Source organism: Pezoporus occidentalis, unplaced genomic scaffold (genome assembly GCF_034315485.1).
Source record: "Pezoporus occidentalis ecotype Australia unplaced genomic scaffold, CSIRO_AGI_Poc_V1 ctg128, whole genome shotgun sequence".
NCBI classification, from domain to species: Eukaryota; Metazoa; Chordata; class Aves; order Psittaciformes; family Psittacidae; genus Pezoporus; species Pezoporus occidentalis.
The window spans coordinates 1,998,122-2,025,477 of record NW_026913082.1 but is presented as its reverse complement, the minus strand read 5'-3'; the positions used below and the strand labels follow the sequence as shown (position 1 = coordinate 2,025,477).

At 38.4% G+C, this 27,356-nt stretch overlaps 1 protein-coding gene and 1 long non-coding RNA gene across 4 annotated transcripts; one reads left to right on the top strand and one right to left on the bottom strand.

Annotated features, from left to right (window-relative positions):
- Window positions 1-73: 73 nt before the first annotated feature.
- LOC134158262 (uncharacterized) lies at window positions 74-25,697 on the top strand. Of its 2 annotated transcripts, none has more exons than XR_009962684.1 (5): window positions 74-481; window positions 3,565-3,696; window positions 6,528-6,602; window positions 15,085-15,176; window positions 25,135-25,697. It is a non-coding gene; the product is annotated as an uncharacterized LOC134158262 (long non-coding RNA). The 2 variants fall into 2 exon arrangements; XR_009962685.1 differs by lacking the exon at window positions 74-481 and adding an exon at window positions 2,155-2,260.
- Window positions 7,885-11,358, bottom strand: LOC134158214 (parvalbumin, thymic CPV3). Of its 2 annotated transcripts, none has more exons than XM_062607948.1 (5): window positions 11,161-11,358; window positions 10,615-10,682; window positions 10,135-10,267; window positions 9,593-9,702; window positions 7,885-8,093 (listed from the first exon to the last, which is right to left on the bottom strand). In XM_062607948.1, the coding sequence occupies exons 2-5, from the start codon at window positions 10,673-10,675 to the stop codon at window positions 8,068-8,070; spliced, it is 330 nt and encodes a 109-aa protein (XP_062463932.1). In that variant the 5' UTR covers window positions 10,676-10,682; window positions 11,161-11,358; the 3' UTR covers window positions 7,885-8,067. The 2 variants fall into 2 exon arrangements, with proteins under 2 accessions (XP_062463932.1, XP_062463931.1); XM_062607947.1 differs by having other exon boundaries at window positions 7,889-8,093; window positions 11,218-11,311.
- Window positions 25,698-27,356: the final 1,659 nt, after the last annotated feature.

Here is a 27,356-nt window from a genome sequence, read left to right as displayed (position 1 = left end):
TCCGCAGCGCCTCGCTGGGAGAGGAGGTGGGGACGGGAGCGCGGGGCTCCTCCTGCAGCGGGGCTGGCTGGACCGGAGCAGCTCAGGCCACTGGCAGGGGATCTGGGGACCCGCAGAGCGTTGGGGTGCCGCTTGGGTCGGGTGTTCCCTCAATGAGAGGTTGTGCCTGAGGAGCGGTCCGTGAGCCCAGCCGGAGCTTCCCAGCACAGCCCTTCCAAGGCAGCCCCTCTGCAGGAGGGAAGTTTGTTGCCGGTGGGACCGGTGTGTGCCGCAGTGCCAAATCACCATTTGGCTATCGCCCCTTCTACGCAGAGCGAGCATAGTGCAGTTCAGTTCCCTTCCGATTTGTTCAGAGCTGCCGGATAGCTGAAAAAAAAGTAGAAATGCTTTATTTTTTGAGGTAAAATCTTGAGATCTGAAAGATGACATCTACAGGTTTGAATATGTTGAAAGGAATGTCATCCAGCAACACTTAGTGCAGGTAATCCTTTCTCCATAAATAGCTACAATATGTTTATTGTGATTATTTTTCGGGTTTTTGTCTGGAACATTTAAGATAATGGTATTTAACAAATAAAATAATGAAGCTTTCTGTTACTTTTCAATTCCAATTTTAATCAAAATTAAGTGTGATCTAAGTGATAAGTAAAACCAGCTACATGGTTAAGAGGTGTATCACTTTGTTTCTCTGTAGGAGTATGAAATTTAGGAATCTGAGTAAAGTTACACAATTGCTCAAATAAACAGAATAAAAGATACAATTGAGCGCCTCTTTCCTGCAGGTCATTTAGAAAAATGTACTGGTAAGCTTTCTTGAAGTTGTGCCAGATTAAATCTGAAAGAAAACAGTATTTTGGGTGTTTTTAATTTTTCACTTTAGTTATTATTTCTGTTCCTGTCATCGCCCTTAGTTTATATTCGCTTTCAGTGCCAATAGTGTCATTCAGGATAGTCCTCATCAGCTTCTGCAGGTGATGGCTTGACTGCCCAGTTCAGTGCTGTAGGAGAACTGTGTGGAATAGAGATGCTGTAAGACTGCAGTAATTTAATATTTAATGTCTGTACTCAAAAAAGTGAGTGGTGTAAGCAAGAGGGAGATGACCCTTGTTTCCTCCTGGGCTGGCAGAGTCAGTGTGCAGCTCTGTCACATCCTACTACCGTGCTTATTGCTGCAGACCCTGCTGGTACCTGGCCTGAAGCAGAAAGCTGCCTCCCGTGAGGGAGAAGAGGCACAAAATGGTGGAGACTACCTCTTATGAGGGAGGGGAGGCACAAAATGCAGGGAGCTGTTTCATGTGAGGGGTGGAAGGCACAAAACAGTGGAGACTAGACTGCCTCCTGTGAGAGGGAGGGGGCACAAAATGTAAGGGGCTGTTTCTTGTGAAAGATGCAAGGCACAAAAGGGAAGAGTATGCCTCCTGTGAGGCACAAAATGTACGGGGCTAATTCTTGTGAGGGAGAGAGGTACAAGATGGAGGGGGTTGCTGCTTGTGAGGGGTGGAAGGCACAAAATGGAAGAGGATGCTTTTTGTAAGGGAGGGGAAACACCAAATGGAGTAGGCTTCCTCTTGTGAGGCACAAAATGGAGGTGCTGGCTGGCTGTGAGGTCTGGTGAGTCAAGTGGACAGACATGCTGAGGCCCTCTCAGGCTGGCTCTGAAATGGGTTGCCCAGGGAGGCTGTGAATGCTCCATCCCTGGCAGTGTTCAAGGTCAGGTTGGACAGAGCCTTGGGTGGCATGGTTTAGTGTGAGATGTCCCTGCCCATGGCAGGGGGGATGGAACTGGTTGATCTTAAGGTCCTTTCCAACCCAAACCATTCTATGATTCTGTGGTTCAATATGGAGTTTGAATACATGAATTCATCTAAATGTAGTATGGGCATGGAGCTCATCACCACCTTCTGTATCACCTTTCCTGCCTGCATGCATGGCATTTAACCCAAACGTTTCAAGAACTGAGCAGCTCCTTATATATGGACTGGGCATGTAGGAGCAGAACAACAGGCTGAGCCACAGCAGCAGACAGAGCATTTCCAGCCAGTGCCAGCCAGGTCTCAAACAGCTGTGGGAAATGTTTCCAAAGCTGCGGGGAGAATGCGATTTATAATTTAATGAAGGTGTTTTCAGAGGGGCCATGATGGAAGGTGACATGGGCTTTTTGTCAGCACAAGAAATCAGCATGGGGGAAGATCTTGCTGTGCTGAGCTCCATGGGGTTTTTCTGAGCAGGGGCTGAGTAAGGATCAGGCCAATGTGTCAAGGTGAGGCATCCAAATGCAGTGATTACTGATTCCTAGCCTACGGCTCTGAGTTAAAATTCATCAGTGTGCACAGATCAGCCCTTTAGAGTTATGGTCTGTCCATCTGAAGGCTGCAACACAGATGAGACAATTTCTGGGAACATCTAGTCAGGACTGAATATATCAAATGAGAAAAGCAAAGTCCCCTTCTTCGTTTCTGTCGTACTACAGGGAGGGCTGATGAGGGCTGCATGCAAGAAGGGAAGTTAATTTCTTTATACTACTTACTTAAAGTAAAACATGGAAATTTTTAAAATTAATACTCAAGTTAATTAATTTCTTACCAAAGACATTATAAAGCTGCAGTGACTGTGGATTTTGGCTTGTGTTGGCTTAAACGTTTAGATGTGTGTTTATTCAGGATTTAACACAATGAAGATCCTGGTCTGTGGCTGGGGTGCCTATTTTCTGCTGTAATGCAAATACTGTTGCAAGGAATATATTGTGGAGGCATGTATGGTCAGGCAGTGGATACTTAGTATAATTTGTGATAGCTAGGGAAGGTGTTTCTGTGCCAAACTTCCCCTAGGAAGGGAATATATGTGTAGTGATTGCTAAAATGTGATTCTGCTCAGTGCAACCTCATCTGTAACTTGACATTGCTTTTGGTGAAAATACCTGTGAGAATCTACAAAGAGTAAGTGATAACAGGTTCAATTAAATGATTACATTTCTAATGTACAAATTAACAGGGCAGGAAGAAACTTCAATTGTGGTTCCAATTTCATCCCATCTTCTTAATTGTATGTGCAGTAACACCACACCTTGACATTTGCAAAGTGGCATCAGATCACCCTGAGTTTGAAATGTGATTCCCAGCCCATGATTATGTAAAATTAAACTTCTGCATAAGTACATTGGGAATTTGCAGGACAACCCCTGCATCAAGAGACAATTAACAACTTTATGAGTGCTTTCCAATGCATTTCCAAACGTAGGAGTAAGAAATGGTGTTGTGTAGTCGTATGTTTTGGTTTGTCGAGCCTATTTCTAGGTGCTATTTTGAACATTTCCATCAGCTGCATGAACAAAAAGGTATACTATAAATCACTCTGGGTGTTAGAGCTGACAGCTCTAAATAAATACAGCTGACAGCTCAAATAGCTGTTCCATTGACAGTATGTGGTCTAAATGTGTTAACAAATGTGTAGACTCAGCAGTTTGGGATTAGTTTAGCAAATAAATGACAAAACAGCACTGTGATCCAGCAAAAAGCACAATGCCTGTGTATCCCTGGTCTGCACGCTTTGTTAATGCTCCAAAAGGCCTTTGTCACGGGATGTGAAAATACAACACTGCAGCTAGATGCAGGGATCCTGCTAGGAGTATCACTCATCTCCCCCAGATTTCTTCTTAGTGTGATGTCAAGGAATGTGAGCAACTATCTGTCGTGGTGAGTAGAGATGGTTTTATAATGGATGTATTTGTTTTGCAGGATCAGAGATTTGCTAAAGGAATGAAGTAACTTTATGCTAGCTTTGGTTATGATTAAGGCTACAAAGTTACTGAATAGCAATAACCACCTACTTTCATGCAAAACTTGAGATATTTAAATGTTTTGATTTATTTAATGTGTTTAACAAGAATGCGTAGTGTTGTTACTAGCCTGGATCTGTAGTGCGTGTGAGAGAAAAGCTGGGAAGAGAGAATGAGGAAGGGGCTAGACAATTAAAAGCATTTCAGCTCTGAAGATGAATTATAGGAAAATGTTAATTATTTCCCTGCTAATCATAGTAAGAAATGAGAGAGAACTATATGAAGAATTATGTCATAGTTTGATGTATTTAAGGTATGGTATTATCTATGCTTAGAAGTTGAATAAATCCACTGTTTATTCTTTTATATTTTAATTTTAGCTATTCATAAACAGGGTGACATGGCACAAAGTATTATGGGGTAAATAAAGTAAACAAGAAATGGAAGTCAACTTGTATTTTTATGGTATAGGTTTCTAAAACTGTGGTTTTTTTACTTGTGTCTAGTGAATAACTTTAGTATGCAATGTACAGTGGTAATTCTGAAAACTAGTTGCAACTTTCATTGCAATCTGTATGTGTGATTGTCAGTAGTAGCTTTCTGAAAGCTGCCTCTCACATCAGATCTTTGCAGTGAGTACAGTTTATGAATGCAGTCCTTATTTTCATTCCATTCAGTAAATATATGAACATAGAAAGTGGCTGCTCATTCATTTAGGGCCACAAAAATGACTAGAGGGCTGGAGCATCTCTACTGTGAGGAAAGGCTGAGAGAGTTGGGGTTGTCCAGCCTGGAGAAGAAGAGGCTTCAGGGAGATCCTATTGCAGCCCTTCAGTTCTGAAAAGGGGCCTATAAGAAAAATGAGGAGAGACATTTTAGCAGGTCCTGTTGTGATAGGATGAGGGGTGATGGGTTTAAACTAAAAGAGGGAGATTCAGGCTGCATGTGAGGAAAAAATTCTTTACAATGAGGGTGGTAAAACACTGGCACAGGTTGACAGAGAGGTAGTGAATGTAGCATCCCTGGAGAGACTCAAGGCCAGGCTGGATGTGGTTCTAGGCAACCTGATCTAGTTTAAGATGTCCCTGCTCATTGCAGGGGGGGGTGGACTAGATGGTCTTTGAAGGTCCCTTCCAACCCAAACTATTCTATGATCCTTTGATTCCCTTCAGCAAGCACCCATATCCACATGTTAAATAGTGGTGAAATGTAGTAAATATCTTTAGTTTTTCCTTCATTGTCAGTCAATAAAGTTCTGCCTAGGAGTTTTCTGAATTACAAGTGCCTACTTGAAACAATTGGAATTCTAGAAGGAGACTTACCAATGGCATTTATTTTAGGTCATCAAGCAGACAAGGGGGTCAGTGAGTAAATCCAGTTTGAGTTATCACTGTCACATGTTTTACAAAAGCATTCAAAATTATGAATTAGCATTTCAAGGATTCTAGAGAAGCCATATAAGTTGTTTTAACTTTAAAAGTTTCTTCTACTTCAGAAATCCTACGAGTCAACAAGTTTTCGTTTACTTAACCTGCTCTCCCTCAGAGAATAGTAATCTGCTGGAGTAGCTGCTGTACTATTAAGGTTTTTTAAGGTGGTTTTTTTCCTAATAGAAATACATGTAAAGATTCCTTTAACTACAATACTTTGGATGTTAGAAAATCCTCAGAATATCTCAAGTAGAGTAAGTGGGTTGTATTTTTTTTCTGTTTGGTGCTGTAGTGCACCACTTGTATACAATAATAAGCTATCAGTGAACAATTGAGACATACTTTGAATAAGTAATAATGAACAAGATTTTTCTAAAGCCTTTACATGGAAACTAGTTAAGAGGATGTGTGTCAGGTCACAAAGTGCTTCCATACTATTTTTGTCCCCTGTCTTTTGATTGGGCCTAAGTATATTTTGTAGTTCAGATGTTTTACACAAACTTCAGAGGCAGACAGCTGTGGTATGTTCTTCTTATCTAGGAAATGATGGAAGTTCTGATTTCACCAACATTTGTTGTGGGCCAGGGCACTTAATGAATTTTCTGTCCACCTCTGTCCAGTGACCTGCTCCAGCAATGTGTTGCATCTTAGTGAGGAATAACAGAATTTATACTTTGGCTCTGGGTTTCTTTGACTAGGTGCATAGTGCAAAGGGTGAAACATTGAGAAGAGCCAGAGTTCAGAGTGCAAGAGCAACTGCAATATTCTTTCTTTTACATGCATTCACCTGCCTGATATAATACAATTAGTCAAGATCAGGACACTTAACTGTCAGTGAAATGGAGAGGCATTTGTTTGTAACTTACATGTGAACTGCTCCAAGACCCTTCTGTCATCAGACTGGTTTTCATTGCCAAGAACACACTTTATTTCTTGTCAATATCCTGTGACATCTGTCTTGTGCTGTGAGAATTTACATGGGTCAGATTCTCATGGGTCAGATCCTCAGACTCTGTAAATCGGAGCAGCTATGTTAAAGTCACTGATACTCTAGTGACTTATGTCAGGTGAGCATATTTCATAATATTAAGAAATACTATTCAAATTAAATATTATTTTTTATCTGTTTGTGTTATTTTTGCACAATAAAAGGAAAAATTGATGACCATATTAAATTCTCATGTGTACTGGGTATACAGCTTACAAACAAATTGTATCCCAAATTAAGCTGCTTGAAAACATTTTTAAATGGGACAAAAATTCTCCTTTCAATTGTCGGCTATTAAGAATTGTGGAGTAATATACATGTGTTTTTTCTAAAGGCAGGAGCTGTGTTCTGGCTGGCTCTTCAGTACTTGGCTCCTAGAGAAGTAGATGGCTGCAGAGAAGACATAGAGGTGATTACTCAGGAGTGAAATGTTATAGAATTTGTATTGATGCAGCTGTTTAGGGTGTCTTGGAGGATCACAGATGGAAAATTTGAATTTATTTAATTGCTTTTGCTTCAATGATGAACATGTTTGAGACCAACAGGAATTTTTTAGTTACTATTTTGTTAGGTTTGCAAAATACAGGTTGGGAGAGCTGGCATATTGAAGTGTCAGAGAGAAAGAGTCTTTGTGCCTTTGTTGCTCTGAAAGATATATAGCCCTTCTCACAAGTGTGTTCAGATTCTTCAGTCTCTTCCCAAGCAACAGCTGGTTTCTTGTTAACAATTCAGCTCTGGCTTTGGTGGTTTTTCTGCACATTACCAATATTTATAGAGACTTTTGACAAGGAAAAAAATGCAGTTAATTTTGAATGTAGTCATTTGCATGCAGCAAAGGATGCAAATTGAAACTGCAGTGACTAAACCATTCACTTTGCTGAAAAGGCTTCTATTTTGTTATGATGACTCCTGTAAGCTACGTGTGTGTGAACTGCAGTATACAGCACTTGTTAATGTTGAGAAAGCAAATGAATATATAAATACTCTATCAGAGCATCTAAACACTTCTCTAATGATTGAATTTCATAAAAAGATGTTTCTTTAGCATCCCTAGAAATAGATGCTTTTGTGAAGGATGCTTTTAATATGGCAGACACAGACTGAAAAGACTGGAGAGTATGTTGGAGATTTCTCAACATGCATTTCTACAAATTCTTCCTGCACAGTTTTAGTCTTTCTTATTGAGAAAGCTAGAAAATACCACCAAGATGATGGCTTTTGGTTCCCCTGTCCTTTGTAAATCCTCATAGTTATCTGAAGCCTTAAGTCCACAGAGGTTTTCCACAGGAAAATGTGAGTTTCGCTTTCTCTCTCTCTTCATTGGCTAATGTAAAAAGAATGGTTTGAAACAGCAATGATCTCATGTAGAAATCATGTCTTAAGCAAAAACTTATAATTGTTTTTCACGTGGAAGTCAGTGAGAGATTTTATCAGCACCTACCTCACAACTGTATCTCAGCTCCTAGTCTTTGATGAAGATCTGAGTGTTTTGAGAAGTTCAAGCTTAATCCAGAACTATTGTAAATAGATTTTGCGATATGTTCCATATATGAAGGTCTGATAAGATTAAGATCTTGCAGGTTTTAACACTCTTAAGAATTCACATATTTCAGTTTCGCAGTCAGAAAAACAGACACAAGCTACTGTATATAATCAATTTTTATTGGATATTTTAAGGGAAGTGTCTGCTAAAGTAGAGTTTAGAGCATGGTAAATGTTCCGCACAATGAAAAAAATTAATCAGTGTTTCATTATGTTACTAAGGCAATGAACAAGTCACAGTCAAGATAAATAAGGGAGTCCTGATTTTCAAGGTTTTGGAGTGTCTTGTGCAGATTCACCCAGACTGTATTTTGTTTGGTCCTTTTGAACCTCTAAGACTGCACCATTTCCTGGAATTCTGCAAAAGATAAAAGAATATTTACAGTAGAAATACTAAAATGAAAGGAATAGGAGTAAAAGATTAGTGGCTTATCAAGAAATTTATAATAGGATTTAACAGAAAACCATTACCTGATAGATGACTGAGAGACACTGCCTAATGTCCTTCTAAACAACAGATGGAAGTGTTTTGCTGACACTTATAAGGAGTAATATAACGTTCAGGGTAGTTTTAGCTTTCTCTCTGCATATTACTGATCTTGGGCAAAAATAACAGAATGGCTACTATGTAATTTGAGTAAGAAGTAGTTAAGACCTGAAATACAAGAATTAAAAGTGAATCCATGGGTCTTATTAGTGGTTTGTAACGCTTCAGCAATTGCAAAGTGTTGATTTAGAACACAGTCTAAAGCCAAAACCAATGTGCAGTTCCATGTGGAATGATACTGAAGTACAGTAAGATATTGTTATTTGCAAGATCTTTTAAATGTCTGTCTTTTGTGAGTTAGAGTTTTTGATCAGTCCCATCCCTGAATGACTGTATTAGTATATTGCTTCATAAATCATGTGTGTTTATTCTGGCATATTTCCTAAGGAACTGGATTTAATTCCTTCCAAAGAAAGAAACAGAAGAGTTCTGTCCTCCTGGCACAGTGCGATAGGAAATCTGCATACCAGCACATTCCCTGCATGCTATTCCCTAAGCCCCTTTCATGCTTGTCTAGGCAGCATGCTTCTTTCATGGGGCAAGTTGCCACTAACTGCAAGTCTTTTGTGTGAGTGTGTGCTTCCTGGTCAAAATGGGACACAGAAATATGCAATTAGGAGATCAGGAGGTTTCTTTACTGAGCAGCCATTAAATCACACCAGCATTTCCACAGGGTGAGTGCAATATGCTGCTTCTTAGAACAGCTGCTCCTTTCTATCTGGTCTTTCAACTGCCACTGAAGATGAATAGCATCCATCCCCATGCAGAGAGCCTGTTGTGGAATCTTGTGTCAGGGTAGTGACACTTGATCATTCTGTTCTTCTCATGCAAAACAAATATTAAACTACATGCTGCTAGCTCTTGCATACTGTGAATGATTTCACTGATTAGTGTAACTTCTGTTGGGAGATAACTGCTGTAAATGAGCCCATATAGGTGCTGTTGGTTCTCCTGTGAAGAGGTGGTTCTTTTGCCCTTGATTTTACTTTTGTGTATTACAGCTAGTGCTGCCATAAGTCAGAGTAAGTGGGAGGAGAAATAAAGGGCAGTTCCTTTCAAAACAACTGTAGATTTCTGAGAAAGCTCCTTAGGGCAGCCTAAGTGGGTTTTTTTGACTTGCTCATGCAAAAGGAGTTGCAGAGATGAACCTGTAAGATTAGGGACTATTTCTGCCCTTAAACAGGTCGCTACTACAAGGGTTTCAGTAAAATTGCTGGAGGTGCATTAATGTACCATGGGAATAAAAGGGAATCACACATCATTGAAACACAACCTGAGGTGCCTTATTCTGTATATAAGTACATTAATACCTTCAGCCCCAATTTTACCATCCCCATCATGATCTGCAGCTGCCAAGAAGGTCTTGGTTTCTGAGGAGGTTAACACTCTGGCTCCACATTCAAACCTCTGAAGGAAATACCTAGGAAGAAAATAACTTTGATTATGATTTTCACAGAATATTATTATTTTATGCTGGCTGTATAATCAAAATGATAGCTATATATAAATAAATTATTTACCATAATAGCCAAGTTCTTCAAAATCTGCTTTGATAGACGAACTAAATCTTAGTCATACATTTCTGTTTTGTAAATCCTGCCCTGATACAATTAATTCTACCCACTACCAAAATCCATCCCAAGGAAGTTATTTTTTTCTATACTGAGCATTAAAAGCAGGTATTTACTAGTTGTCTCTCTGTAGGGATTATCTACTTAAATACACCTTTGACAATCTGCTGGAAGTTTTAGCAGCATTCAGCATAACTTGTGCTCTCATGTACAAAACAGCTCTGGAAAGAAAAGAAGTGCTGATTTTTTGATACCCTTTGAACAGTTAACGAAATCCTTACTTGAGCTCATCTTCCTCAATAAAGCCACTTTGGTCATTGTCAAGAATCCGGAAGATCTCCTTCAGTTGGCTGCTACTCTTTTTAGACATTCCACTGATCTGAAAGAATTTTTTGGGAGTAAAGGAATCTGGAGCTGAAAATAAATTAATAAATGAATTAACCCCAGACCACTGCATTCACTGTTCCTAAAAAGTCTGAAGATGCTGCTTTGTTATAGTTTAATTGTTCTAAACATGAACAATAGATAAAGCTTGTCAAAGAATAAGTTTTGCCATACTGAACCATACCCTCCTAAACAGCAAAAATAAAATCACATGGGGATGTTACAAACTGACAATATAAATCAGTCATGACAGCTAAGTAAAGAGATTATAGAAACATGTTTACAGTATGTGCTTGTTCAGTATTCCTTTGGGATTGCACTGAACTTGCCATGTGTTACACAAAGTAATAGATTTTGAGTTTTAATTGTTTGCTCACCTTGGCAGTCCCGCAGAGCAGCAGCAATATCGGAAGGGCTTAGAATGTCTGTAAGGCTCATTTCAAACCTGTGCAAAATAATATATTGCAGACAGATTTGTGAAATGTAAATGCATGTTACAAAAAATCATTGACCAAACCATCATCGCTGCTATTCCTAAACAAATTAGAAGACTTAGTATATTACTTCCTTAAAAATAACAATGCTGAAATAATACTTCTTAATTACATGGATTACATAAATGATGTTGTGAGTTGATGATCACTTTTTTATAATTTACCTGCATCTTGTGGAAATACAGCACATTTTAAACTCTGTGTAACCATTAATCTTATAATTAGTCTTACTGGAATGCATAGCATCTGGCAATACAAATAACAGTATATGCAGTGGAAAAAAGACAGTCAAGAAGGTTTGCTTCTGTTTTCTCCCCAACAGCTTTGAAGAATAAAAAGAAAACTGATACTTATCTCTATATAAGGTCCATCCATATGTAATTCCAGCAATTAAAATAAAAATCTTAGAACAATGGTTATTGTACTTACTACTGTTGCAGCTCTGCACAGTAATTTCATTTAATTAATCTCAAGTCAGCTGCTCACCTTTATAGTTTTCTCAGCTAGGTAAAGGAAAAATAGCTGAGGAGATAGCAGGCAAAATAGTAATGTCGGCTCTGGCTTGCCACTCTGGCTTATAAAGGATTCAAAAGGTGACAATAACCACTACTTAGGTTACTGTTTGATGGATCGAATGTTTGGTTTGAGACCTAGCTCAAATTTCTTCCTTAACTAATTAAACTTTTCTTTCTATTTATATCCTAAGATAATATGGACAAGAACAACAGTTTTTTTAATAAATCCTCTTGTGCTTAATTAAGTACAACTCTGCCATCAAAATGTTGCTTTTCAGTCTCCAAGTATGCTAAAGATTTTCAGTTAACCTCTGGACCTTAAAGTTGCTCACTGGAAGATGACTCCAGCTGTTAAATCCTTATGAAAAGAAACCAGCTTGGTTTCCCGAAGTCTGTTCATCCTTTGGAATGTATAAAGGAAGTTGAAAATGAAAGATCTGAGGTGACAGCATGTCATTCTGACAAAAATAACTTGTCACTAGCATAGAGGAAAGCATGCTGTAATTTGGGGTGATTCTTCTCCAGTAAGCAGCATTTCAGATTTCCTGACCGGTTTCTAAATTGCAGTGCTGTCCCTAATCAGGGGTAGAACAGAAACCAGTGCCTTCAGTGAGAGCAGAACTCTGAAACTGGGTAAAGCTGAACAAGCTGATCCTGTTTGTATTCCCTGGAATATTATAATCAGATGGCCTACTTATTGATCTCTTTTGAATACTTTAAATTACATGAAATCAATAATAGACCTACTTGAAGTGGTAGGAATCAGACTTTGTTAGTGTGGAGATAGATTTATATACATTTTACAACACAGTCTCACAATATATTTCCTTATAAGAAATTAAAACTGTAGGTATAAGTAAGCGGGGGCTTGTTATATATTTCATGAACATTAGCTTTGAAAAAAAACAAAAACCTTAAGAAAATTGAGAACAACAGATAAGAAGGTTTCCTTCAGACAAAAATCTATTTCCATCTTTAAGGGGGTTTATGTGGACAAAACTGTAGGATGAAAACCAATAAGACCCACCTGTATTTTGGCTAGAGTTTATAGTATAATAGTCTATTATGATACCTAAAGTAGTTTTCTCCAAATACTTGAGCACTGATTTTTTCATGGATGGAAATAGTATGTTATGCTGAACAAGTAACATTTTTTTACAGAAGCAAAAGTTACAAATTATGCTGTGGAGTAGAGTAGTAATGTATCTAAGCCCTAGTGGAAGTTAATGGACTACTGTGGGTATACTCTTGATTGGCTTAATGACAGTAAGAAAAGTATCAAGCATACCTTTTGTACACAAAAGAAGGTACATTGATCATGAATAATCAGATGTATCTTTAATCCCAAATATCAGCTGTCTAGTAGCAAAAAAATGCTCTCCTGTCTCAGTAGGAAAACTGTCTGTAGTAATCTGGAAGAATGCTTTCCCACTAAACCTGAGAACCCTGGCCTGTTGTAAATTCATATTGTCTGGTTAAAAGAAATCAAACACTGTTTATTTATACAGATTGAAGATCTGATCTCAGGTCTTTTGGTGTCCTTTTCATTTATCATCTTCTTTCAAAACTATATATTCACATACTTTCTGTCTGAGGTTTGCATGATGTTATGATCTGCCAGACAGTGGCAGTGGGAACGAAGCACATACTGTGCTTTCTGTGGAATGACCCTGAAATAGCTTTCATCCTTGAGGCTACCTTTTTGTGCTCTGTTGTGAATTTTCCCCTTTGCAATCATCTCAAGTTGATATGAGTTTTAAAAGAAGGGTTTTTTTACTGTTTCCTCTTGACATTTTTACTGTCAAGATGATCCTAGAGAAAACGGTTTTTCTATGTCTCCATGATAGTGCCATAGACGTTACTTTACAGTAGGCTTCCTTTATTTGTGCTTGCTCCTACTCTGCTCCTTCTCTATATCTGCTGCTCATTGATCTGCATTTTGTTTTAATTTTTGACTTGCATTTCAACTCTAAATATTGAAAGCTAATGAGAATGAGAATGAGAAAATTGAAGTGGAATAGAGGAAAATGATGAGATCAAGGCGAGCGTATAATACTCAAGCTCAAAATATGTCTGCAACTAATTCAGGAATTGTATTAATATATAAGCACCAAAATATAAGCACCAAATATAATCACTCAGTGTCATCTGGTTACTTCATACACTCTACCAGGGCACACAGAGTGCTGAACTGTTTTTACATGTATTCAACAGTAGCAAAGTAGCCAGAATTAGTATTATATTAAAATATGATCTCAAATAAAAGTGAGCTGATTGCTACAAGTTCACTATTGCTTATGAAAGGATCTTTTAATGTTTGAAATTCAACACTGACAACAAAAGTGATGCTAATCCTGGCTGAAAGATGGCTTACAAAAGCCTAAAAGAGCTGAATTTCAGAATCATGTTGATGTCATTGTATATTGATACAGCTGGGAATCTAGGGTTACTGGGTTTTATTTATTTATTAATGACACTTCATCTGAAGTACAGGTTTCCCTTCACTACAATTAGAATGAAGTAATCAGGGATGAGTATAATATAGAAAGGGATGTTTTAATTAGATCATCTATTTTACAGCTAAATCATCTGCCTGTTTTCCTTACTTCTGGGGTATGTATTTTCTTAGGTGATTGTAATCCCTTTTTAGGGGTTCAAAACCTGAGATCCATAAAAGAAATTTCCTAAAAGATATTATGCAAGCAATGTAAAGCTATAAAGAAAATACCTAATAATTCAACCAGAACAACAGCTGCTAGGTAGGCAGTTAACAACGGTGCAAAATCTGGTGCAGAATCTGGGTATTGCACAGTTTCCAGGAACGTTTAGCACTTGTTCCTGTGAAATACAAGAGAAATTATTAATTTGTTTGGTTTCGATTTTTCTGCTCTGTGGGGACATCTGAAAGTGCTGTTGAGTTGTTCATGTGAAGGTTTATGTGCCCTTATAACTTCTATTCTTTTTTCCGGAGGTGTCTTTATGGATAACATATACAGGAATATTAAAGCCATTTTTGTTTTGTTTCAGACTTCCAGAATTAAACACAAAAGTGTAGTTCTGAGAAATACAGAGAAATCCTACTGATAATTTCTTGCTAGGAATCTACACTTATAAACCAACTCTTTTCAAATCAAGTACCATTCACTTCTCTAATGAGCAGAGGATAGTTTTGGTAAATCATTGTCAGGTTGTGGACTAGTCTTGTACTCTTTGTGTTCTGTTTGGTATAAAGTATAGAATTAATTAGCAGCGGCAATCAACCGAAGACTTCAAGCAGATGCAAGGGAAACATCAGCGGTTGTCTCAGGTGAGATCAGAGGAGAGGTGTTAACCTGAGACCAACTACAACATTGTAAAGAGGCACTGTAGCAACTTGTGAAACCCACACAACTCCCATCTTTCAGTTCTGGTTGTGTTAGGGCCAGAACAATTGTATCATAATCCTGGATAATAGATTCTGTCTTTGTAATGAGTTTGGAAGAAATGAAAATCGATACTCAGTAACCTGTGTGATTGAACATTAATGTTGATGTTTCAATGGTGATGGCAGAGAATCTTAGTGTGAATATAGTTATCATAATTGAAAAGTGCCTTTACAACAAAATGAGTTCTATCCTGCCACTTCAAGTTGCCTCTTAAGACACATACTTTAATCATACAGAAATAATTACAGAATCCAATTTGAATGGTTGCTTGAGCCATAATCTTTTACCATATTAAACAGAGGAGTTCAAGAACATGGTTTAGTATTTGATTTTTTTGGTATTGTGCATTATTACAATGAAGGATGAAATCCAGGCCTTGGAAGCCTCAGTGACAAAGCTTTCTTTCCCTGCAGCAAGTAGAGGACATTACCCAGAGCGCTGAGCAGAGATCTGGACTGTAGAATCCATCCTGCAGCACTGTGAGTCTGGAGCTAAACTAAGACAGGTACTTCTCTCATGTTAAGAGAAATGTCTTGTGTACTTTCCCCACTGTAAATTATGTCCTTAGTATTCTGTGTAAATGAGATTGATTTCTATTTGAAAATGATAGCAGAATAGACTAACATAAACGATTAATAGCGTAAGTAATTCACAGAGCTTGGTGTGATCATGGTATTTTTTTCACTTAAAAAGCTGTCCTGGAAGATCTCTGCTAGCATTTGATATGCTGTCTGCTGTGTTTAAATGCACTTGCAAGAGCTTCTGTGACTCAGTAACACAAAAAAATCTCTGACCCTAAATGTAATCGTTTAAGATATTTGTCTGCTGTCAGCATTACAGACAGTGTCAGATGGAGTGAGCTTTAAAAGTCTAAATTGTTCAGGGTTTCTGTGCATTTTAAGAGTAACTGTGCCCTAAAGTTGGAGGCTGTGAAATAATCTGGATGCTGCCTTTTGTGACATGTAAAAGATATGTACAGTGGTACTATACTGTTATCAAAGGCTTTTTGCATATGGCTGTATTTCACTATGACCCAAAGTGTAAGAAGCCATGGTAAAATAAGGCAAATAGAAAGAGTTGGAACCACTTCAGTGCTGTATTCACCGCCTGTCCTAATTGATGGCTGTGGGATTTCTGCCATTAATTTCAGCAGTAGGAGGATGTGTAACCCTTAGTGAGGTATAAAGTAAAAATACGCTATAATTAGAGTTAACCTTATCAGAAGTAATCATCAAAAGTCACTTGTTTAACAGAAATGGCCTTCTAAATAAAGGAGAAGCAGGTGTCTAGATTCAAACAGGCACTTAATACACATGCATAAAGCATGTGACAAAATTCCCTTGACAAAAGACAATCACATACATAGGGACTCTGGCAGAAAGGGTTGGATAGACACATTTGCAGAATACAGTCCATGGTTTCAGACCTCCAAATGTATGATTCCAGAGTAGTGTTCTTCAGTTTAAGGGAGCAATGTGGGAATGTGTGTTTATGATCATGCAGCAGTCTTTCCAGCTGTGCCCTTACAGGTGCAATTTGAGGAGCTTTCTTAAAGCACATAACAAGCAGTTAAAGAAATTTCACAGTATCTGACAACCTGTGTGAGTGAGAGACAGAGAGGAAAAGAAAGAAAGAAAGGAAGTGTATTCATGTAGACAGAAAACAGCATTTTCGCCACCAATCTGCTTAGTATACTAAAAGAAGAAAAGGTCTAAAAACTATTCTAGTCACAAGCCCTTCTTAACTTTCTGGAGTGATCACTGAAGCTGATATCAGACCTACTTTGTCATTAATTTTTTACTGTTCTTAATGGAATGGTAAGTGGTGAAATTGTCTTAGATTTGTAGGCCTAGGAGGCTAATCAGTGTGGGAGTAAATGTGGGTAAGTAAAGGAGCTGCCTGCTCAGTTATTTGAGCTGTCTGTGCCTTTCTCTCTCATTTAGCTATTAATATTAGTATGATGCTTGAAGATCTTCAGGTGACCCATATTACTTAGTGAAAATATAAAACATGGTATCAGCTGAGATACATAGCATTTTCCGACAATGAGATCTTTTAGCCCTGCAGTCAGACTGCAGTTACTAATTCCTCTCATTTTCCTTTGTTTGTCGCTCTCCTGCAATGACATTGAAATCAGAAACATGATTTTGTTTGATGGGTAATTCTTTTTTCACTGTTAGGTAAAATCCTCCAATATCAGGGCGTGGTTCATTTATTAATGTTAGTGGAAATATATTTTGGACTAATGTATAATGAACACATAATTGAGTATTCATTGAAGTTCCATAGATTCCCCCAACATTGTATTAATGTTTCCTTCCTTCTCCATAAGGTCTTATCATAAATGTGTTGTGCATCAGAACCACTAGAGTGTTTCCAGATACTTTTGAAATGAGGATTTTTGATCTGCAAATACGGAAACATCTTCTTCAATAGCTCCAACAAGTACAGTACAAGACAGCTGTCATACAGGTTTTTGTGAGATTAATGCCCAAGAGCAAACTTTTCAAGAGTTCCAAATTTTTTGAAAAGAGTACCTAGGAGGTAACTATCAAGTTGGAAATATAATGTTCTGCATAGTTAAAGCCATCTAGTTTTTTTTTTAAATTGGATGTCTATTTTTATTACATATGTAAGCCAAAATCCCCTCTACACCATACTTCCCAATTTAAGAACTGTTAGCAATTAGTTCATTTTTGTAATCTAATTTGATTGCTCTGTTTGTATTATATCAAAATTACAAAGATATCATCAAACTCTTACTTTTCAACCAGAACCCTAACTTACTGCACAAGCTGGATGACCTTCAGTTAATGAGCAACCATTCAGAGTTTTGCATTCTCCTCATTCCTAATTTCCAGCCTACTGTTTCAATCTGTAAAAAAAACAGGATTAATTTCATAGTAATATTTTAATGGTGCCCTTCTTTATTATACTTAGAATCATAGAATCATAGAATAGTTAGGGTTGGAAAGGACTTTAAGATCATCTAGTTCCAACCCCCCTGCTATGGGCAGGGATGCCTCCCACTAAACCATGCCACCCAAGGCTCTGTCCAGCCTGGCCTTGAACACCGCCAGGTGTCCCTGTAGCCCCCCCTTCAGACACTGGAAGGCTGCTATGAGGTCTCCACACAGCCTTCTCTTCTCCAGGCTGAACAGCCCCAACTTTCTCAGCCTTCTTCATACGGGAGGTGCTCCAGCCCCTGATCATCCTCGTGGCCTCCTCTGGACTTGTTCCAAAAGTTCCATGTCATTTTTATGTTGAGGACACCAGAAGTGCACACAATACTCCAGGTGGGGTCTCAGAAGAGCAGAGTAGAGGGGCAGGATCACCTCCTTTGACCTGCTAGTCATGCTCCTTTTTGATGCAGCCCAGGATACGGTTGGCTTTCTGGGGTGCAAGCGCACACTGCCTGCTCATGTTCATTTTTCTCATCAATGCATCAATTTCTCATCATACTTACCTCACAAACATTTGTGCATTTATTTTTACAGCCCTGTGAGATGTGGGCATAAAGTTATCCTCAGTTTTGAGATGAAGAAAAGCAATAGAGCTTTGATTATTGAGGCAACATGTTCCAGTTTGCCATGATGAAGCCCCAGGGACTTGATTTTTCAAAGCGCTTTTCACCTAGTTTTATTCAGAACACAGCTGCCTTTGCCTTCAGTTACATCTGTGTGGGTTGTAAAACCACATCTTTACAATTAGATTTCCATGCAAAATAAATGACTTTGGATTATGGTAACAGTTAATACTTTTTACATTGATATTGTGAGAAAATAGCATGGATATGATTAAAGGGTACCAAATCTCTATTCTGGATCTCTGTGTGCAGACCTTCAGGTCTCATACTGACCAGAGAGGGGAACTCTGGGCTCTCAACTTCTACCTCTCTGCAGGTAGAACCATGTCTTGCTTCTTTGTATCTCTGTACCATGGTGTGCAACTTGCTCAGTACAGCTGGTATGCTGGGTATGTAGGGTCGTATGGATGGCAATAAAGGCATTCAGTGTGCAAAGTGGATCCACAAAAAGTATTTATTTCCCAACTGCAGACTAGCACTACAGACCTTTCCTGAGACTTGCATCCTGCTCCCACGTTCTGGAAAAGATGTTAGCATTCTGTATTCAGAGATGATTTGATTTAGCAAAACTGAGTCATCCACAGAAGTGGGCAGGTGGGGTACTAGAAGTGCTCTGACTTGAATTAATTCGAGCAGGCAGAATGTAGTTTTAACTTCTTGTAAGTGGAGCAATGGTGCCATCAGGTGGGCAGGAAGGTGAGGGGTTCCTTGGAGAACTGAATGTATCGCTATTTCAGTATTCGAGGTTTATCTTGGATCCAGTTAATCTTATATTAAAACTGACAGCTAATTAGTGCTAAGTCCTGCCATTTAATTAGTGTATGAAACATAATCAGTTGCATAAAGAATGACATAAAAACATTTGGAGCATTAAATATACCTCTTAGTTGAATGCCACTGCTACCAGTTACCATAACCAGGTTTTACACCTGTATGTTTTACTGATTTTAGTTTTTTTATAACAGGTGCTATCTATTTATACAAATATTGAAAATTAAATGGCCACAGAAATGCTTCTAATTTCTCCTTTTTATATTTTTACTTGCATCTTTAATGCCCCAAATTCAGATGAGCAGAATGGATTCCAGTTCAGTCTCCCAGTGGTATGAAGACCTTTTGCTTGAAATATTGGGGAATATGGTTTAGATAGTGCTTACACTACTTCAAATGTTTTCCAGCAATATGAAGTCACTTGCCAGAGATTCTTAATGGGTACAAAATGTGTAAATAAAGAGTAGGTTTGCAATAGGAAAGGTTGTTTATGGCACTGGTATCTTGGTCTTTATCTTGACTGCTTGTTAAAACCTGACCAGATCTTGAAACTCTGTAAAAGAAAAGAATAACAAAAAGGAACCACATTATGTAATCACACAGACAACAAAAGTACTTAGAGTTCGAATGGGAAGCTCATTCCTAAAAGTAGCACACTGTATACTCAGAACAATAGATACTCAAGACAAAGGAAGTGTTGCATTCAAGTGTTACATTGTACCATAGTTCAGTAGTAAAAAGCAGTGAAATTATATACTGAAATTTTATAAATTTTTCAATTTTGGTTCCCTTCTCAAAAAAATCTCGGTAGCCTGACCACCTGTAGCCAAAGGCAGCATATAGACCAGCTCCTATGTTAGATCCTCTCTACAATACTGAGCAGACGTAAGCATCTTGGAATCAGATGCATAATAACCAGTGTATGGAGTAGGGCAGCTTCATAGAGCTAACCACTATAAAGTCTCAGGGACAGGTATTCCTCTGTTAGATAAAGGCAGTCTTAATCATCCACTCCAATTTTACCATCTCCGTCACTATCACCTGCTGCCAGGAATGCATCAGTCGAAGCTCTTGCACTGGCTGAGAAATGCTGCAGTAAGTGTCTGTTAAAGGTGAGAGGACAAATGAGAAAGACATACTTGGTACTGAAAGCATTTAGAGTTTGGTATTGGTAATACCTGTAAAATTCCAAGCCTGACTCAATTCTTAAGACTATTTCTAAATCTCTTTGTAAATAATTTTGCATTTAATGACAAAACGTCCTCTAACTTCAGTGAGAATAATGGTAACAAAGTAAGAGGGATGTTGCATCACAACAAGTAAAAATTCTTTTTGTTTCATTGGATTAAAAAGACAAAGTTAAAACTGACCCCATAGAGGCAGGATTCATTTTCCCTGCTGTGTCATCTTTGCTACTAAGATGTAGACTTAAGCGAGGCAAGAATTTTTCTAACCTTACTTTTTAACTTCGGTCAGATGAATATGCTCTTGAAGATAGAATATCATGATGAAAAGAAAGATTAGAGAAAAATAGGCCTTTGAATTCAGTCTAGTAAAAAATCTTACAAGAATAAAAAGCAAACTCCAGCAGAACTGCTATTTTTATCTTCACAGTCTGTCAGTTATCCCTACATTAAATGAGTATTTTCAGTGCTATCAGAGTGTTTCATTGTGATCCAGTCTTTCCTTTGTTATTTGTCTTGCAGCTCCTTCAGCACACGCACACACATGCACACAGTTGTCTCTCATTCAGAGACAGAATTCATATTGGCTTTATCAGCCTTTGATGCTGCCCCATGAGGGCAGCCAGGTTTGGTTACTGGGGCAGTTGCAACCTAGGTCCCAAGGCAAACCAGGACAACTGCCCTGCAGGGGCCAACAGTTCCGTCCGTTACTTCAGATATATGTAGTGCATCTGGCTTGCTATTTTCTCTAGTTAAGTCTTCAGGTGCAAAAGCAGAGGACAAAACCAAACGTGTTGGTTGATGAGAAGTTCAACATGAGCTGGCTTTCAGCTCTGGGGCCCCCAACATAAGAAGGATGTGGAGCTGCTCAAGTGAGTCCAGAGGACGCCACAAAGATGCTCACAGGGCTGGAGCACCTCTCCTAGGAAGACAGGCTGAGAGTGTTGGGATTGTAAAGCCTGCAGAAGAGAAGGCTCTGGGGAGACCTTAGAGCAGCTTCCAGTGCCTAATGGGGCTGAGAAGAAAGTTGGAGAGGGACTGTTCACAAGGGTAAGTAGTGATAGGACTGGGGTGATGGCTTTAAACTGAAAAAGGGTAGATTTAGTTTAGATATTAGGAAAAAATTCTTAACTGTGAGGGTGGTGAGACTCTGGCACAGGCTGCCCAGAGAAGCTGTGGCTGCCCCATCCCTGGCAGTGTTCAAGGTCAAGTTGGACGGGGCTTTGAGCAACCTGTTCTAGTGGAAGGTGTCCCTGTCCATGGCAGGGGATTGGAAGTAGATGATCTTTAAGGTCCCTTCCAACCCAAACCATTCTATGATTCACAGAACTGCACAGCATTTGGAGATCTCTGGTTATTTCCATTCATTTTTTGTGCGGATTATTGTGATGTCTTCAAAAACCTCAGTTTCCTCACCCTGCCACTTAGTTTTACCCAAGCCAAAGACATAAAAAACTGTAAGGTAAAAGATTTGCAAAGTCCTCTTGGCTTAATTATTGTTCAAATGACAGAGATAATAACTTATATAGATGTTAGTTAAGTCCTCTTGACCTTTTACAGAAGTCCTAGAGCCATGTGGTGGCTCAGATACCCCAGGGAATAAATTACTGTGGCTGACAAGACCTGCTAGCTTATCAGATTGATATTTATATCCCAAAGGAATGTGCATGGTGTTTTAGACAATATATAAGGTTTAGTACAAAGTGAATCCTTTCAGCTTGCACTTATTTTTAGTCTAGTGAGTAACTTTTGATCTGGGAATGGAAAAATAGTTATTTTTTTGTATTGCTTAATGACAGCAAAAAAAAAAAAACATTTTCATGGTAGACTTTGCCTTTCAAGAGCCCAGTCCTGGTAGGAATTACCCATGAAACTCCTGCAATTGCCCCAATAGTCTTCAAATAATACTAATACTGATACGTTTGTAATAGACACATATGACAAACAAGTGGAATCTCACAGAAAAAAAATTTATTTTATATCAGCCCAAAGTATTTTCAATAAGCTAATATACAAGCTTTGGTTACCTAGTTACTGAAATATGTACTTTAGACTGTAAAAGTCTACTGTTGAAATCTACTATACTTGCTTAGTATTGATTAATTAAATGGTGCACATTTGAAATCATCGTAATAAATGCGTCCCGTCATAGAATGGAGGTTGCCAGTTGTTCAGCAGCATGCAGGAGAATGCATCAGTTAAGGGTCAGGAGTGAAACTGAGCAGTGAAAGTGGTGATATTTGGTTATTTCTTTCTTTACTGAAAACATAAACTTCTTCAAGGAAGCAGTAGCTAAGCTCAAGCTGCAGCTTTTCTCTTACTGGTTATTGATGGGATCCTCTGCTTGACTGTCTCATGAGATCTGCTGTAATGGACTGACCTTCAGAATGGCTGAAATTGTCCAGTGGTGTAAAAAGCCACTGGGAGAACATTTCACATGGACACACACAAACATGCTCAGAGAATCATTGTAGATTTAAATATTTGACTAATGCCATGGCATTTAAAATAAAGCCTAGCACTTGGTCAGTCTAACATTAGGCTGCTGTCTTTTCCTCCTAAAATTATATAGGTGAAAATATAGACAAAACCTCATCTTGCAAATCTTAGTTTCCTTTGATCATCTCTTCAAGAGAAAAATGCTTTAGAAGAAGTGCTAATTGTATTATTCTAAACGTATGCTGTGTGGAAAATGGAACATTCTGAAAGCAAGGTTTTCTGGGCTATATACATATAAGATCAACTGAGCAAGTTACTTTTAAAGTATTTTATTTTATTTTATCCTTGTGGATATGTAAGCTAAATGATCCAGCCTTTCCATTTGGGAATCTAGCTTTGCCTTTGTTTCAGATTCCTAGGAAATAATGCACAGCATGGCCTGGGGTCAGAGGAGATCTGATGATTGTGGCAGAATTACTGTACATTCAAGAAATAATCTTTGTGAGAAGACTGCATTGAGGTTGCAAAGGATTTATCGAGAAAGTTTTTTAGTATTTCTGTAGCAAAGCAGAGCTTGCCTGTAGAGGGCACCAAAGACAGTCAAGTCCAGCTGTGAAATCTCTGGGACTACTTGCGCTGAGAGAAAACTGAGGAACTGAGGGTGAGAACAGGTTAGCGTGTGGGCGTTCATGAGCAAGGAAGAGAAGAAAAAGGAACAAGTATTTAAAAGAAGTCTAGTCTAACACATTACTCGAAAGGCTGGAATATAAACAGGCTAAATGGAAAACTGAAATAATTCCAGATGACTTTCCTTTCCTTTCCAGATGACTTTTTCCTTTCCAGATGGTTAGGAAGAACAGGGTATTTCATCTGCCTAACAAAACCAGGTTGTACTGTGTTTATCTTTATGCTGGCTAAATATTACAATTTGTTAGGGACATCTTTGCAAATATAGGATCAGTGTGTTCTGGAAGCTTGTTTGGTAAATCAGAAAGTATGTAGGACATACCAGCTGGTTAATATTTAGTTGTGATGAAAGCAGTGGGATTATATTTGAGTGAAGTATTTGCATATTCTACTGTGACATAAGGTCCCCTTTAAACTCCAGGTCAACATTGTCTTTGTAACTGCAGGGGAAGGCATTGTCAAGGGGCACCTTCTTTTCATATTGTAAGCGATGTGGTGATCTGATTTTCTTTTCTGGAGCTTGACACACAAAAACTGATTTATTGTTTACATGAGTGTAGAACATGCTGATAAGCAAATCAAAAGTTAGGGAGCAGCTGTATCCCAGGTGCTAGATAGTGTGCTCTCTAGGCCTGTGGTACAGAGAGTGTACCAGAAGATCCATATCAATATAATGGCATCTTTCTGTGCTTGATCACAAAAGTAGTATGGAAATTGTTTCATAAAATGGTGACACTTTAAATTAGTTCATATTTCACAGCATCTGCTTATTAATATATTTTAAAGTATATGAAAAATCAAGCACGAAAATGTTAGGTTCATGCCTGGTCAGGGATTTAAACATATATTTCAGTAACCCATCCCAGGAAATTAATCCAGCCTTGGCCCCCTCTGCCTGCAGTGTTTGTGTGAAGAGCTCCAGGCACCTCTGATGATGCTGCATCAAAGGTTTTCCGCATGGGCTGTCTGCAAACTCAAAGAAGAAACTCTACCAGCTTATGTGTGCCATGAAAGTTCTGACATCCCCTTGCCCTTCTTGTGCTCTCTTACTTATTAGAAGATGACTGTGAGATTTCAAACAGTTGGAGAGCTGAAATTGAATCTGAAGTTTACGAATGGTGCTAGGTTAGGATTTCCAAAGGAAATGTTAGGAGGCAGCCAGCTTCCACTAAATACCAAGAGATTTTATCTTGTGCATGATTCTGCTCCTTTATCAGCACAACCCAAAATTTTGGTTTAAGAGAGATGATGGATTCAGTAGTTAGAGCACCAAGGTTTGGGATATTTGGTTCAAAACCCTGGCCCTTGATGTCTTTTTTCTAAGAGCTTGTACAGGACAAGCAATTTCTTTGTGTTTATTGCCACTTAAAGAGATCATAGTACATGTTTATTTCACAAGAAGTATTGGGAGGATTAGAGATTGAACTGCTCATACAGGGTAATGAGGGGTCTGACGTGTGTCTGAGAACTCAGAGTCTCTGGGCTCAGTGGAACTCACATCTGCTGCTCACATTTTGCATTGCTCTTTAATTGTCATAAGTAAAGGTAATACATATAAACAACATTTCCTTTATCCTAGGGATTATGAAGCAGTATTATACTGAATATTATACTGCTTAGGACAGTCTTAACTCTAAACCTGGGAATGGGTCATCAGTGAATAATACAGGGTGCTGTTAGATACTTTCTGACAGAATTTGGTTTTTAACTGGGTGCTTAGCAGTGTTTTATTTGTGTATTTCCTTTGTAAAAGCTGGTGCAGAGGATTTGATCCTTACTTATTACATTTTCCACAGAGGTTATAGAACCTCCGTCCTCAAAGATACTCAAACTCAGCTTAGAGGAATGTGTCCCAAGTTGGCCTTCTGAGGAAGCAATTGGACCAGAGACCTTCAGAGATCCTCTCCAACGTGAATTATTCTGTGGTTCTATACCTTAATGTGGTAACATTGTGATATCACCATTAGTGTATTTACTACTTCAGATGGCATCCACATACACATCCTGCAGTCAGAGGTTTTCTCTAGAGTAATGACATTGTCAAGTTCAGAGAACACTCTGTGCTACCCTAAGGAAACTGAAGGCTGCCACTGTCTGAATTTAAACTTATTGAAATGAACCTTCCAAGAAAACTTTACTTTTTTTGAATTTGTTTACTTTAGGTGGAAGATGTTTTGTTCTACTTCAGTTAACATTAAAAATGTGGATCCTAGTGTCAACAGAAGACCTAACATGGACTAGGCATTATTTTTGCTGAACAGTCCATGGGCTTTTATGTAATTGGGAACTTTTTGGAGTTCTACTGTAATTCCTTCTAATGAAATGGCTGGATGGTTTTATTAAGATTTAAAACTCATCTTCTTGCCATGTTACTGTTTAAGTTATGAGTTACTGTTTAAAAAGAACAGATTTTCTCATAAATAAAATTCTCTTAAGTTTTACATAAAGTTGCAACATACACAAGAATTGCCAAATTCTCAGAGGTACTCAATTTCCCCTCGTGGCAACAGAAGACATTGATGTGCAGTTGTTTAGCATCTCTGAAATAGAGGATAGGCCACTATGTAGTCTTGCATTTCTTGCATTCCACATAAGACTTTCAGATGTGCAAGGAATGCAGCATCAGGTTTGTCACTTATGGTGCTGTGTGTGCCATCTGCTTGTGAACTAGTGACATGGTATTTTAGTGATTAGCAGTGTGAAGAGCTAATGTATACATTACATCTGTCTGCTGCTGCAGATCTGGATTGCTCTGGGTTTTTTCTTCACCCGATAGGAAAATGAATAAGGTAAAAGGAATCAACAGTCTCATCATTATGCAAAATACTTCAGTGCTGCAATTAACAGCAGCTATAATTTAAGCCTAGATTTAACATCAAAGGTAGTGAGGACAGAATTAGGATTTATATTCATTATAATTCAGCCAAGGCTTCAGTGAGTCTGATTGCTAGAATTCCTCTTTTGCATTAGCTGTCTTAAATCTGCTGAACAGCTATCTCTTCCATGCCTGGGTCTGAGTGAGCTGTACTTGCCTCGCATAATCATCTTGCAATTCATGGAAATGCCAACACTGAATGTTACATAAAAGTTCCAGAAGGCTTTGTTTCTGCTCTTCTTCAAAACAGCTGCCAAATTATGTTACAATTATCATCCAGTTTCAGCAGGGAGCATTAAAATGACAGTCTACTTGTGAGCTGGAACCATATCATGGTAGATGGGGAAAGAGACAAGTAAATGTTGGTGGGGAAATTTCCAACCCAGTCAGCCAGAAACTTGTGTGTTTCTATTCAATCTGTTGAGCTCTGCGTTTAGCCATGAACATTATTTACTTTGTCCATTAATGAAGACAATGCTATAACTGGCTCTAAATCCTGTAAGATACTTGTCAAAGGAAAGACTAATTCTTAGTAATTTTCACACTGAAGAAAATTGCTAATGTTATGGATTGTGTAGGTGATTATTCATATAATAAATGAAAGAATTGAGTAATGGCCAGTATTTAGCAATGTAACAGAGCTTTAAAGTAATCCAAACAGCAAGACTGGCTGTTGTTTCATCTGCAGGAAACAGAAATTCAGAAATGTGGGAAAGTACTGTTGTTTTGTACATATTAGGAGATAATAAGCAACATATTCATGATTCACAGAAAAAACCTCCAGGCCTGTGGCCCATGTCAGGGGACTGTGACTTAAGACAGTTAGGATTAGACCCTTATCCTCTATCTAACAGCTGCCTTAGATTTCTGCAAAAGATAAATCTTCTTAAGGGAGAGTTACGTTTTAGGCCATAAACGCTTTCTGATGATGCATGCTGTAGCCTAGTACTTACTTCTGTAAAATTACCCACAAACATATTCCATGCTTTGAGCTATTTGGCAGCTCCTCTTAATTTTTTTCTCACATTCTCAGGGTTGGGTCTTAATATGTATTAGCTTTAACTATGTTGTTAGTATTACTTTTCCTTAAGGATCAGAGAATTAAACAGAAATAAAACTCAATGAAATCACTACAGTCAAGCC

Bases quoted from the DNA above. Each gene is read 5' to 3' on its own strand.
- LOC134158214 (XM_062607948.1), bottom strand. From the start codon at position 10,675: ATGAGCCTTACAGACATTCTAAGCCCTTCCGATATTGCTGCTGCTCTG. The intron at 10,268-10,614 runs GTGAGCAAACAA...ATTTATTTTCAG, and splicing joins TGCTCTGCGGGACTGCCAAG to CTCCAGATTCCTTTACTCCC. The intron at 9,703-10,134 runs GTAAGGATTTCG...TTTTCTTCCTAG, and splicing joins ATTGAGGAAGATGAGCTCAA to GTATTTCCTTCAGAGGTTTG.